The sequence below is a fragment of the Silurus meridionalis genome, chromosome 27 (assembly GCF_014805685.1).
Source record: "Silurus meridionalis isolate SWU-2019-XX chromosome 27, ASM1480568v1, whole genome shotgun sequence".
In the NCBI taxonomy this organism is placed as follows: domain Eukaryota; kingdom Metazoa; phylum Chordata; class Actinopteri; order Siluriformes; family Siluridae; genus Silurus; species Silurus meridionalis.
Window position 1 is genome coordinate 10955067 of NC_060910.1, and position 14876 is coordinate 10969942.

The following is a 14876-nucleotide window of genomic DNA, read 5'->3' on the forward strand; positions in this document are numbered from 1 at the left end:
CATAGATAAGTGAATGTTGATGCACTCCATAGAGGCTTAAACCAACCTCTTTGCAACACTGGTTTTAAAGTTCTATCAAACGATAGCTGTTGTCTTGTCGTGTCATGGATAGACCAGCCCACGGGCGCAGGAATGATGCTCACACTTCCTGCCTTCATAATTTCTCAAATGCAGGTTTAATATCACTGGATATTGTAACACTGGATGTCATCACAAAAGGTTGAGGCTAGATACATAGATATAATATTGATATATCCATGAAATAAGCTTGTACCATAAGTACCTTTATTCAAGAACTTCAAAGGAGATAAAAAATAAATCATTATCCAATCAGACAACAGGGTAACTAGTGAGGGGTATAAAAAACAGCGGCAATACCAAGAAACCTAGACAATAGGTTTACTTACTAACAAAATTCTAGGAAAACATTTTATGATGCCATGTGTTTTGAAAACGTATAGCCGTATAGTGTAATAGTCAGTATGGGCCTGGTAAGCATTTGAGTCACAGGTTCTTTTTCTTCTTCATAAGCAAAACATGCTAGAGAAAAAAAAAAAAGAAAACCCACAAAAAAATCGCATGTTTTGCAACAGCGTATGTACAAATGAAAATAATCACCATAGTCAGGAAGGATGGGATCTGATCGATCTGATAGCGGTGCTTGGGCCCCGGGGACCCACATGTCTTATCTTGCAATGCAATCGAGCCAAACTCAAGAATTCGTTTACCCAAAGATTGCAAAACAAATTTTTTTTATCAACAAGATCATCAGATCACTGTTTCCTCCCTGAGAGATGGCACTTTATATTCCAAGTGACCAAAAGCATTGATAGTCCTAAAATTGTAACTCACAATTATAATACCAACAGAGAAAACAATTAGGATCTTTTGATTCTTTTTTTTTATAAAGCTGCAATAATATTGGATTTTACAGCTCATAAAAAGTATGTTACAGTGCAAAGTCTCTTCTAATCCAAGCATTACTTCCATTATGCAATTTTAATTCAGTTAATAAAATACATATTAACTTTCATAATGTTATATAACACTTAACCCCTGAAACCCACAGCTCATCCTGAACAGCATTATTCAGTAACTACATTCAAATTCCTGAATCTGTATGTAGTTGTTCGAGCGAGGAATGTCAGTCTGGACCCGCATTCTTTCCCTCATACTTCTGTAAGCACTGTTCATGCAAGAAAAGAAGGTAGAGGACAAGACACAGTGAGAGAGAGAGAGAGAGAGAGAGAGAGAGAGAGAGAGAGAGAGAGAGAGAGAGAGAGAGAGAGAGAGAGAGAGAGTGAGATAGAGGGGAAAAAAGCATGAGTAAGCCGCATGCATGCACACTTCTCCTGAGTCAGCGAAATGGCAGAGAAAGGCTATTACTATGGAATATCTGTTTACATATAAACAGAAAATCTTCCAAAATCGCTGTTTCCACAAAACGACACAATTTTCCATTGAATTTCTTCAAATGCACGTGTTAAATGCAAAAACGTCATTAATGAACACTTTTGTCCGTTTCATACTGCACAGGTTTGCTTTGATGAAATAAGACGTATCAGATATTTACAGATGGAATCAGTTAACGCCATGTTTTTCATCTCAACTGATTTCGACTATAGAGATACATCAATATATTAAACTTATGACGTGAAAAGATGGAGCGATTGAATATTGTTGGTTGGTAATTTAGGCATTGTGAGTACTTTCTTATTATCTCACTATTTTATCACTATTATTAGAAAGTGAGGCTGATTCGAAACGTTTATGACTTATCCGTTGAATCCGAACATACGGTTAAAACATGACTCTTTGACATTTAAAACTTCGGTTTCGAAACTAAACAAAATAAAGACGAGGACATAGAATAAAGTGCTCCTTATATATAGGCTTATAGCGTATCAAAGTGTTACCCAATCAGAAGGGAGCAACAGCTAGAGGTAACCACCTGATACATCTATAATGCTCTACACAGGAAACACAGATAACACCACCAAGGACACGTTAGATCACGTAAAACAAAAAATGATCATGATCACAAATACTCCTCTATTCTTTAAAAAAGACTCTTACACAGTTTCTTTTCCCATGTCCATTCATACAAGCACTAGTACGAAGGTTCATGGGTATTGATTAGACCTCCACTGTGCTATAAATAATCAGATGTTTGTACTGGCCCTTTCTAGCATTCTGCCTCCCCCAAATCTCCATTGCCACCTATGGAACAAACCCAGAAAAAACAAGCATTCTGCAGGACAGCCAGCAGCAAATTTCCCACTGCAAATGTGCTCCAACATGTACGCTGATGCCTAATAACAGTATTCCATAATCCTGCTGAATACGGCATGTAGCCTCACGTTAACCTTTGCGCTCCTATCTCTGAAACGCAACCATACCATTTCAAAAACAAGAACGTCATCGGTCATAGATTAAAATCTACATTACATTGCACATTGTGAATGCACAAAAGCGTCACGGTTATTGCACTCCTGAGTACTCGCTGTTATAGACAGAGCTCTTTCTCTCTTTATAGGTGTCTCTGTTCTAGTTCTGCGTTTGTTTCAGTAAACCTCTGCTCTTGGATTAATTCGACTTTCCTGCTACAGTAACAAATTCAATCTTCCGGATCATTAAAGTTCAGCTGTAAATGCAAAACTGAGCTTTTTTACTGTTCGCACCATTGAAAGATCCATTGAAAAAGGTTTAATCAGCCCATTTCAGGAGTGAAGTGTTAATGCAAAATTTGTGGCTGTTGCAAAAAATAAAGGAAGTCACCCTTAAAAGATTTCACATTCATTCTTTAGTGTACTAGGCTCTTTAAAATCAGTGTTGCATAAAAGCTAGTGAAGTAATTCTTAGGCCATCTTCAGCATGTGGAACTTTGTTTTAAAGGGACAAGAAATGCATTTCTCAACTTCTTTTGGACGATGTTTAGAAGTCTTAAAATCAAATCGTGAGAAAGTACATGCTTAGGCAACACGTACGTCATCCTACATTGTAGAGTTTTCCAAAGACTTGGAATATTACACATGTGCTGATGTGAAGAAACACAGAATGAACTCTTACACAACGCTTAAACATTTGTTTATGTGCACTTCTTCCTTAGAAATCGAGGTGTTCGTTCACTCACTGCTGTGCACCTAACTGAATGACCTGCATAAATACAAGTTCATTTACTTGATAAAGGACTTCGATCTTTATGTGTCTGTTTTCTCTCTCTCTCTCTCTCTCTCTCTCTCTCTCTCTCTCTTTCTCTCTCCCTGTATACATGCAACATATTAGGGTTTCATTTATAAAATGAAACACTGAATGTATTCATTAAGGGCCTGAAGCTTCTGCAGTAACCTGAGATTACAACGTTTCTTGAACAGAGTACAACGTTTCTTGAACACAGCACAATGAATGCAGCGTTCACTTACTTGCTCTTTGCGCTGCTCATTTCTGAAACTGGACGATAATTAAGAATCACTCCAGCTGTTCCTCTCCAGACACTGCTACAACAAACAGGTCATTAATATTGTTACATAGATTGAAAATAGTATGTGTATGTTTTAATAACTTTAAGATTGAAATCACTCGAAAACCAAACATAACACACGCACGGGTTTTTATATGAGGGTATAATTCCGGGGAGAAAAGAAAGTTCACAGAGGATAACAACAAACGGGAGGGAGGTGAAGAAGGGAAGAGGGAGAATCAACAGCTACGTTAAGTAAAATAATAATAATAATAATAATAATAATAATAATAATAATAATATAAATAAATAAATAATTATTACCTTCCGTGTTATTTTTCGTAGTTTGTTCCCTGTGCAGAGCTTTGGGTCGACATGTGAACGCGCAGGGTTTCGCTCGAGCGCAAGAAGCCTCGGCAGCTCATATTTGAAGCGTCACTCACTCATCCGAAAACGTCACGCCAGAAGTGAGACGTCATAAAAAAAAAAAAAAAAACTTTTGACGAAGCGGGTTCACCTGAAGAGTGATGATCCTGAACACCAGGCTCGTGTTCAGTGGGAAAGAAAAAAGAAAAGGTGCATTCACCTGTATGAACCACACAGAATTCTCACACTGACATATTATTCATATCATTGTTTGTTTATCACTGATTGTTTACTATTCACTTACTAAGTAAACAACATGCCTCCACATTAGCTCTGTACATGAGCTGTGTGTTATTATATTATTTTAGCTTATATATTAGTACCTAATCTATTTATAGTATGTTCATCCAGCTCTGTATTTGATCTCAGTAAATTAGTTATGTACACAAAATTATATTATTACATAAATTGATATCATTAGTTCTGTACATTAATTCTGTATTTGTCACAAGGTTGCTGTTTTAATGTATTCTGCACAGTGCACAATCCTTCAAACAGTGAAATGCAGTTCATGTTTATGCATGAGACACAGCGACCCCTTTCGGAGATAAGCGATAAAAGTTTGTGAACAGATGACCGTGTGCTTTTGGATCTTCTCATCGCTGTTAAAATAAGTTCCACTCTTTTAGGAAGATGTTCCACTAGATTTTGAAGTGTGCATGTGGAGATTTGTGTTTAAGTACATACAAGTCTGGTACTGATGTAAAGTTAGGAAACTCAAGATCCTTCCACTCCAACCCATGTGAAGCGTATCTTCATGGAGCTGGCTTTGTGCACCAGGGAATTTAATGCTAAAACAGGTTTGTGTCTACTAGTTCAAGTGAAAAGAAAATGTAATGTAAAGACATCCTCTAAAATTGTCTTCCTCCAACTACGTGGTAACAGTTTGGGAGGAACCAAATATGGCTGGAAAACTCAGGTGTCCCAATATTTTTGCCCATACAGTGCACACAATTAAATTAAATGATTTTCTGTCAGTATATATGTACACGGGTTTACAGTATTCCTGTTTTACAATAACAGTTATATATGTATGCATAGTACTGTATATATAAAGACAATTTCAGACAATTTTTTAAACCCTCCACAATCCTTTGTATCCAAAAAAATTAATTTGATGTTATCTGTAAGCACTAATAAACTGTACAAGTAACATATAAAGCGAAATAACTTTATATTTCACCAGTAGAACACATGAGGTGACATTATGTATATTCTTTCTAATGTTTGAGTGATTGAGGTTTGGTTTAAAAAGATTAGTGTCCAGACAAATAATTAGATATTTAGAAATTAGAATGGATTGAACAGAATTCAACTGAATTGGACTGAGATTTTCAAAGCCTAGATTTACTTCACAGATCCCAGTGGGGAACCAACCCCCTTTCATTTTTTTTCACTTTTACCTTAATATTAAGTAAAAAAAACTGTGGGAAGTGCGAATTCTGCTAAATTGGTCAAATAAATAGATGGAAAACGAGGCAATGAATGAATTTTTTATCCTGAATTGTAGGTTGCTTTTAGTAAAAAAAAAAAAATGCAAAATTCTATGCAGTTATTCATCTCGTATTTAAATATAAAGGTTGCACTAAATCATGCAATAAGATTTTCTTCTTCTTTACTCAAACATCAAAAACTCTTTGTCCGAAGCAAGATTCCAGACACTGTTAAACATTAATGTCTTGTACATCTATTAGTCACAGTGACTTAATCAAGGTGGACATTTTAGGTATTGTTCAGTTTAGACCTGGCCTTTGAACTGAGCTGAATCATCACACTTTAACACATTTGTGGTTGCCAGTCAAGTCGAAATAAACCACATACTGACCTTTAACGATCTTAAGTACAATGCAGTCAAAAAATTCAAAAGAATTCTAAAATTCTGAAGAGTGGCATTGAGGTTTTTGAAAGCAGTGTGTTTTACACATACTGCATCCGTTTCTAGTTAACAAATTGCAAACTAGTTGGCGAATTAAATGCCAAGCACACAGCGGGAACTCGAGAACAACTGGTACACTGTGGCTTAACCCAGTACTGCTAAAGTTAATTGACATTGGAACATATGGATAAAAATATCAGTCTATCAGCTATTGAGGAGTAAAAAACTGACCAGGCATATGGCCACAATTCAGATAAAACATTATGACCACCAGTCAGGTATAACATTATGACCACCTGCCTAATATTGTGCTGGTCCACCTTTTGCTGTTGGATCGGACCAAACGGGCCAGACTGTGCTCCCCACGTGCATCAATGATCCTCGGCTGCCCATGACCCCGTCGCTGGTTCACCACTGTTCCTTCCTTGGACCACTTTTGATAGATACTGACCACTGCAGTTTTGGAGATGCTCTGACCCAGTCGTCTAGCCATCACAATTTGGCCCTCGTTATACTCACTCAAATTCTTACACTTGGCCATTTTTACTGTTTCTTATACATCAACATTAAGCATAAAATGTTCACCTGCTGCCTATTGTATCCCACACACTAACAGGTGCCATGATAAAGAGATAATCAGTGTTATTCACTCACCAGTTATAATGTCATAATGTCGTGCCTGGGCAGTGTTTGTAGGCCAGCTTTGGGACCAGACTCTCAAGCACAATATGGAAATGACCAGCTGTTTGTGTTTAGGTCCTTGTCTACAGAAAAGATGGTTAATCCATTGGGTGAAAGAAAAATTTGCAACATGAAGGATAGGAGCTGCCTTCAATGATGATATGATATGACAGCCTTTTAAAGACACATTTAGACTTTTACAAAGCACCAACCATCATGTCTATCATTGAATGACCATCACTGACAGAATTTACAAACAGAGTTACTTGATCGCAGGTCATGTGATCTGTGGTGAGATTAAGTGATTTTCATCCTCAGTAGAGTTCTGTATAAGCGCTTGAAGGATTCTCATCTCAGCAAAGAGTAGTAACAATGTTTCAGCAAAGGTGAGTTAAAGCATTTGAATGATTCTCATCTTCAGTAGAGGGCAGGATCAACGCTATAAGTTTTGTTTAATATTCTCTGGATATGTTATGAAGTTTGTCATGACCCTAAATGTGTCCCTGTCCTTTCGATCACCTAACAGCAATCTGAAAAGGCTTGCTGCTGGAGCTTTTATGTGGAGTTTCTGGGTGTGGATTTGGATTGCGACTTTCATTCATCGTCCATTCTGACATGGCACGTTTGATCCAAGACTACTTTAGTCTAGTGTTTCATCTTAAACTCAGCTCCTTTTTAAAAACGGAACAGTCTCTCTGTACTTAATAGAAAAACCCTAACCTTATATCTCTCTACTGGGTTATTTTCTTTGAGGTGTAGCTCTAATATCAGACCAACCATATCTAATTGCATTTTCAAGGTCTACATAGCACGACAAGCCATTTCACTATTAGAAAGTGGCCATGCAGATCTGCAAACAATAGCCTTAACTGAAACACATATAGACATGAAAGGTTGTAATTTACATTCAAGTACTTTGGATGCACATTTACTAACGTAGGGTCCCTGAATAATTATTTCGTATAGTAACATTATCCTGACTTGCAATACATTACATGCCTAAGATGCACCAGTTATTATAAGAGTCTATATGTCTCTTTTTAGATGCACAGACATTTATTAGAGATTCTGAGAAAGATAGTGTAAAAGATTATTTTAAGAGAGGGAATAGAATAGATAAAAGTTAGCATTTTGCAATCATTTCCTTTTATATCTTAGATATTGGTTTGGGCTTTGGGACATTGTCAGAGACTGAAACAAGGAATGCCAGGCACTACTGTTTTTAAGGACTTGATGTTCTCTACCAAATACTTTGTAGTGGCATGAGACACAAGATCTCCAAATCAAATCAAGTCAAGAAGCTTTTATTGTCATTTCTACTATATAAAGCTGACGCAGTACACAGTAAAATGAGACAACGTTCCTCCAGAATCCTGGTGTTACATTAAACAACATAAGAGTTACATTACACAACATAGAGCTACATAACAGAACACAAAGTAAACGAATAAAAGTGAGTGTCCTTGCCACATATAGTGGATTGTGTGCAACTGAGTGCAAACAGTGCAGACAGACACCACAAGACAATGTGGGACAGATACACAAAATTCAGAATACAAAATAGCGCCGACTAGTAAACCTATTGTATATTATGATTATACAGTAATGTGCAAAAGAGAACTTTAAACAAGAGCGTATTTGTCAACATAAACACAATGCCGTGCGAAAAACAGCAGTAGCAGCAGTCGAGAGGTGCAAAAACAGCATGTAAACACTATAATATGATTGAATATAAATATAATATACAGTGAGGAAAATAAGTATTTGAACACCCTGCTATTTTGCAAGTTCTCCCATTTAGAAATCATGGAGGGGTCTGAAATTGTCATCGTAGGTGCATGTCCACTGTGAGAGACATAATCTAAAAAAAAAAAAATCCAGAAATCACAATGTATGATTTTTTTAACTATTTATTTAATAGTTCAAATACTTATTTTCCTCACTGTAATATGGGTGGTGTAATGGATTGAGACGAGTAATGAATGTAATTTAAGGTAACATCCAATTATAAGTTTTAAACAATTAAACAAAGTACAACATAAATGACTTCCAATCGCATACTTACCTGGGTATAATAAAGATGCATTAATCTGCATTGTGAGCTTGAGAATCTAAGTAATGTTCATGGACACTGTGTAACCAGTCCAATTGCTGACAAAAAGGTTTAAATAGCTGACTTATTCAGTGAGGCACTCATTATGATAACACATTTTGTGCATGTTCTTTATAATACTTGCAGGAATTCTCCACTCCAAACTCCTAAACCTCACTAAACCCCTGCCATCTGTCAGTGGATCACCAGCTTCCTGACAGGCAGGAAACAACAGGTGAGACTGGGAGGTATTACCTTCAGTATTCGGACAGTCAGCACTGGTGCTCCTCAGGATGTGTCCTCTCCCCACTACTATTCTCCCTCTATACGAACGACTGCACATCAAGTGGCCCAACTGTTAAACTCCTGAAATTTGCAGATGACACCACGTTCATCGGACTCATCCAAGATGGCGACAAGTCTGCATATGAGCAGGAGGTAAAGAAGCTGGTGCTATGGTGCGGTCAGAACAACCCAGAGCTAAACACACTCAAAACTGTGGAGATGATAGTGGACTTTAGGAAACACCCTTCAACACTAATCCCCTTATGATATCCAACAGCCCTGTGTCATCTGTGGAGAACTTCAAGTTTCTGGGCATGACCAACTCTATTCTTAAAAAGGCCCAGCAGAGGATGTACTTTCTACGCCAATTAAGGAAGTACGGTCTGTCACAGGAGCGGTTCTACACTGCATTCATTGAATCTGTCCTGTGCTCATTAATCACCATCTGGTTTGGAGCAACAACAAAACAGGACAGGAACAGACTGCAGAAAACATTTAAAACAGCAGAAAAAATCATTGGTGCTCCTCTGCCCACTCTCCAGGACTTGTACCATACAAGAACCAGAAACCAGGCAGGAAAAAACCTACTGACCCTTCGCACCCTGGACACAACATCTTTTATCTCATCCCTTCTGGCAGGCGCTACAGAACTTTGTTCACCAAAACTGCCAGACACAGGAACAGTTTCTTTCCCAAGGCAATCACCCTCATTAACAACTCACCATAAATATATTCGCTGCTTCATATCATATCTATAAGTACTGCACTATCAGAACCCTCAGTCACATTATCCATATATATATCACACACTATGGCTGCAGTATATTGTTCAAAGTTCTAAAGTAACTCTTTATCGTAATTGACGCACAATACTGTTATTTGCACTACCATGCACTCTCACACTTTATGTACATCACTGATCTGTCAGATAATCTGTATCCCTATTTAATACTGTCTATATTGTCTTTATTGTCTTGTATAGTCTGTTTTTGTCTTGTCTTGCCTGTTTTATCTTGTATGGTCCAAGCTGAATGTATAGATTTATTTAAGTCTGTACTTTTGAGAGTCACTTACAGCAGGAACCAAATTCCTTGTGTGTCAACACACTTGGCCAATAAACCTGATTCTGATTCTGATAAGCCAATGTGAGATAAAGAGATGCAATGCGCCTCAGCAGGCTATAAGGAGATGTGGGTCATGAATCTGATAAATATAAGTGCCATTGTGCTTTAGAGTCTTGGCTGTGCCATATATCATTTACCTGGCGATCAGGAAAAAATAAGCCAAACAGAAAAGACAATTGTCAGTAACAGTCCAGTAATTATGAGCAAATAATAACGTTACATTACAGTATTATTCCTCTTATTCCTCTTCAGGTTTATTTTATTCTATAGCGCTTTCACACTGTTATACATGCAAACACTTTTCTCTTGCATTTTCACTATTGTAACTTTGTAAATTTGTAATTTATGTGTTGTGATTTTTCCTTATCATTTATGCCATGGGCTGCTAAAGGGTCCATGGAGTAAGAGTTTGCTTGTATGGTGCAACAAATGTTTCCTGTACAATATGACAATCAACTTTTGAATCTTCAATTAACAGAGTGCTAATTCAAGTGCTTGGTGTAGTTTAAAGACAGCCAGTGTCTCAACCAGTAAATTTCAACTATAGTTTCCCTACAGCAGTGATATCTTAAAAAGAATATATGGCCGACCAGGCAATCTTTTTTTTGGTTGTCCTTTTTGAGCAACGTTTGAAGGTTCCACAATCACATTAAATGAAGGCTTTGTTTTAGGAACAGCTATTTAGAGAGAATTAAGAGTTGTGAAATCATAAGTCTAGTCTAGACATCAAAAAGCCAGGTAACAGGCTGCTTAGCCTGGGGTCCCTTTAGCAGTCCTGAAATCTAGACTTACAAACATCCAGTTATGTGCGCAGAACCTTAATCACTAATCCACCTGTTTTATTTTTGAAGTCTCTGTCGCCTGCATTACATCCAAGATGGAAAATTCTTCAACCAAGAAATCATAGAGTATATGCTTCTACAATACTTTAGAGACTTTAGAACACTTGGGGAGGTTAAAATTTGTGCTTGAGTTAATGTAAGGTGATCCCTCTGCCATTAACATCTGAATAATTCCTGCTTAATGTTCTGAGAAGAAGAGAGAAAAATGCAAGCCATATACTGATTATAATTTAAATCACTTAGAATTATGTTCCACTAAAACATTAATTGTACACCGTATGGCCAAAGGTATTGGGGCACCTGATGTTTCCAACTCTATCTGTTACCACATAATTAGAGGCCCACAATTGTAGATGGTGTCTTTGGATGTAGTAGCATTAAGAATTCCCTTCACTTAAAATAGGAGACCCAAATCTGTTCCAGCCATTTTCACAAAGCGACCCTCATGAAGAGGTTGTTCACGTGGGTTGGAGTGAAAGATCTTATATGGCCTGCTATAGAGGCTTCTGAACACCTTTGGGATGAATTGGAACGCTGACTGCACCCTAGACCTCCTCACCCTACATGATTGAGCACAAATCTCCACAAGCATCCTCCAAACTCTAGTGGAAAATCTTCCCAGAAGATCTTATGGTTAGGTTTCCACAAACTATTGACCATATTGTGTATTTCCTTAATTGTGGATTATGTTCAAACTACTAAGCATATTTATCTCAAACTTCCAAGATGTTAATAATTTTGTTGATTAGGAATATATTCTTAAAAAAATGATATTCAAATATAGTTAAATGCTGCTAAAATAAATATTCAAAGCCGTGTCATGCCAAATAAAACCTGGTGGTGGCAGATGGACAGAAGTACGAATTCACATCTGCTCGCAGATGCCTTTATTCATTATAAATTGATTTTTTTTTTTTTCTAGTAGTAAATTAGTGCTGAATGATTCTTCATGTTTGAAAGAACAATTTGGCAAAATAATAAGTATTATATAATATAAGCATTAGCTGACTCATTAAATAAAGAAATACTTTTTCTGCATTATGCAAAAACAAAACTTTGTATAAATGATTTATTTAGAGTTCTCAGGTCATGTGGTACACTACATGGTCCATATTCGATTGATGACGCACAGATGAAGCGACTTTCTGTGAAAATTCTCAGGACCAGGTGCTACAATATGACTACATTCATTTCTGCAAGGTTTACCTGCGCTTACAAATTTTCACTTACACACACATTTCACAGGGCCTGAAATGTACTAAATAGTGATCAACCATTAGCTAAAAGGTTGCAGGTCTCCCACGCTAGGGCTTGTGACCTCTTTGATTAAGTGGCTGTCCGCATGGGGTTAAAGTATTACTCAAAAAGGTGTGATAGAGGGCACAAGTTAAGAATTATGTGATAAGGTAGCATGATTGATGAATTCAAAGCATTTACAGTCTCTAAACACTTAACTGTGTTATTAAATGCCTAGAAAAACACAGTATGAAATGACAAAAACGTCGATTCACATTGTCCATGTGTGTTAAATGTTTGGATGGCCACCTGTCTTTTTGCTGATCCTTATTCCATTTCCCTCACTGTGGGCCTACAAAGAGACATTTTAATAAAACAAGATATTGGAAACAAAGACATCTGAAAGAATAGTTAAGGACTCCTAAGACATCTCCCCGTCATCCTCAAAGCATTCTGACACAGCATCTGCCTCTGGCACATTCCTCAGATCAGGCTGAAGGACAGGTGTACCATCCTACACAGTATAAAAGGGCCAGGGCTAACTGGTATAAATGGCCAAGCAGTGTTAAACCTTCATCTAATAAAAAAAATATATATTATTTATATTTTATGCACACCCCTCACATTTCAGCAACCATTTTATTATATATTCTCAATGGACAATACTAATATGCAGCTTGTATAGCAGTATTACTGTTGCTAAACCAAAAATTTTAAAGTTAAGAAATTTAAGGGTAATTTTTTCTAGCCCAGACTGTACAGTTATATCAGGTGATTTTGCTCCGTTTAATGCCCTCTAGTGGCTATTTAAAGTCACTTTGCTGAAACCTTGGATGTACAGTATTTTTCGGACTATAAGCCGCTACTTTTTCCCACGTTTTGAACCCCGTGGCTTAACAATGAATCGGCTAATTTATTAATTTTCCCTGGGTTTTTCCTGGTTTCACAAACTTCAAGCCAAAAAACTGAACCCCATAACATTAGACCAATGAAATTTCCGAACGGAAACAAAAAAAACGCACCTCACCTGTGTTCTCAGCTGCACGGCTTCGGGAGAAAAATATATTTTTTTTTTTTTTTTAAACGCACGACGATGCCAAAAGATAAACTCCCGAGAGAAATAGTTGTGAAAGGAAGGAGGAAGACAGTGAACAATGACTTTCTTGGTAGGCTACTGTTTAGATACAAGCCGTTGTAACGTGTTGAGTCTGGGTGAAGGGAGAGCTCGCTAACTCGTTACAACAGAAATCATATAAGCACAGACAGGTTTACAAAACTCGTGCTTTTTTATTTTTCTTGGCAACAGCGTTACGGGTTAGTCAAAGAAACTTAGAAATCAGCATCAGAAAATAATAAGGACATAATCCTCGGTCTCCACACATGCAGTGATAGCAGAAAAATGCAGTGCCAGCCTATTCCCAAAATACCGCTTTGCTCCTAAAGGAAGCGCAACATATTTCACCCGTTACACCGTGTGTAATGTGTCTTTCGTTAAAGCCTGTGTAAAGTTCATTAGTGTAGACGGCTTATAGACAGGTGCGGCTTATTTATGGTAAAAATACAAATATTTGTAAAATTCAGTGGGGGCTTATATATGGGTGCGCTTTATAGTCCGGAAATTATGGTAATAATGTCTTTAGGGGTTAAAATAGTGGGTGTAACTAAGTGTAATAAGAATGTACTCTTAAAACCACTAAGGAACAATTTTTGAAGCATAAATGTTGTTCTATATGCATTTGTAATTGTTTCAACCCTGTTATGAAACCCTGTGCTAAACGGCTAAGCCCTAAGGGTTTTCTAACTCTGCATTAATTCCTGACACTACATTGTATGAGATTTCATCCTGTTCCAATAAAAAGCTTATTATAGACATCAAGTCATTGTATCCCTCCTTATGTTTTCCTATACAATAATGTATAGTGATCAATTGTCTTAAAATTGAGAGAAAAGATTTCAAACATATACAAGTTATGCACATATTATGCAAATGGGTCTTCCCTAAATTATTCCCCAACCACAAAGTTGTGGTCATGCATTTGGTTTTTAATGTCTTCCAATGAGGAAGCATTAAATTTTACCTTTACCTCTCCTAGAAAACCCAAATCTGCTCCAGCATGCTCGTGCCCTTGTGCATAAAGCGTACTTTCACAAGATTTGTTTTACACGGTTTGAAATGGATCTTGAGTGGCCTGCTATAGAGCTCTGATCTTAACCCTGCTGAACACCCTTTGGATGAATTGGAATGCTGACTGCACCCCAGGCCTCCTCACCCTATATCAGTACATGATTTTACTAACACCCTTGTGGCGGAATACGCACAAATCTCCACAACTACATTCCAAAATCTAGTGGAACATTTTCCCAGTAGAGTGGAGGTTATTATAGGAACTAAATTTGGAATAGGGTGGTCAAAAAGCATATATACGAATTGTATGGTGAGGTGTCCACAGGTGGTATGTAAAGTTATGATTATATACAAATATTATTATTACCACAAAAGTATCATACTGTGTCACTCAAACTAAAAAACAGAATGAAACTTATACTAGGGAATTCACTAGTCATAGCTGAGGTTACTCTGTATTTTTCGGTTTATGATATTTTCATGGAGTTTGGTTATATCCTGTACGCCAGCGCCCCGATGTGGCCAAATTACACCTAAACCATGAAGTAATAGTTTCCCCGTCCACTGAACTTTAACAAACCCTCAATCACATTACATTTATTTATTATCACATTATAACAGAATAATTAAATAATATTTCAAAATAATAAGTCAGTGGCGGGCGGTCAGGGCCAGCAAAGCCTAAACACTATAAGAAGCACTGACATACATTTACAACCTAAATTCTAA

At 37.2% G+C, this 14876-nt stretch overlaps 1 protein-coding gene across 4 annotated transcripts in view; it reads right to left on the bottom strand.

The window, feature by feature from the left end:
* The window catches only part of slc4a4a (solute carrier family 4 member 4a), a 64840-nt gene extending 60943 nt beyond the window's left edge, over positions 1-3897 (bottom strand). For all 4 annotated transcript variants that reach the window (XM_046841910.1, XM_046841906.1, XM_046841909.1 and 1 more), the window contains exons 1-2: positions 3785-3897; positions 3423-3497 (exon numbers count right to left, since the gene is read on the bottom strand). In XM_046841910.1, the coding sequence (XP_046697866.1) occupies positions 3423-3442 (20 nt within the window). In that variant the 5' untranslated portion in view covers positions 3443-3497; positions 3785-3897. The remainder of the gene's footprint in view (positions 1-3422; positions 3498-3784) is intronic.
* Positions 3898-14876: the final 10979 nt, after the last annotated feature.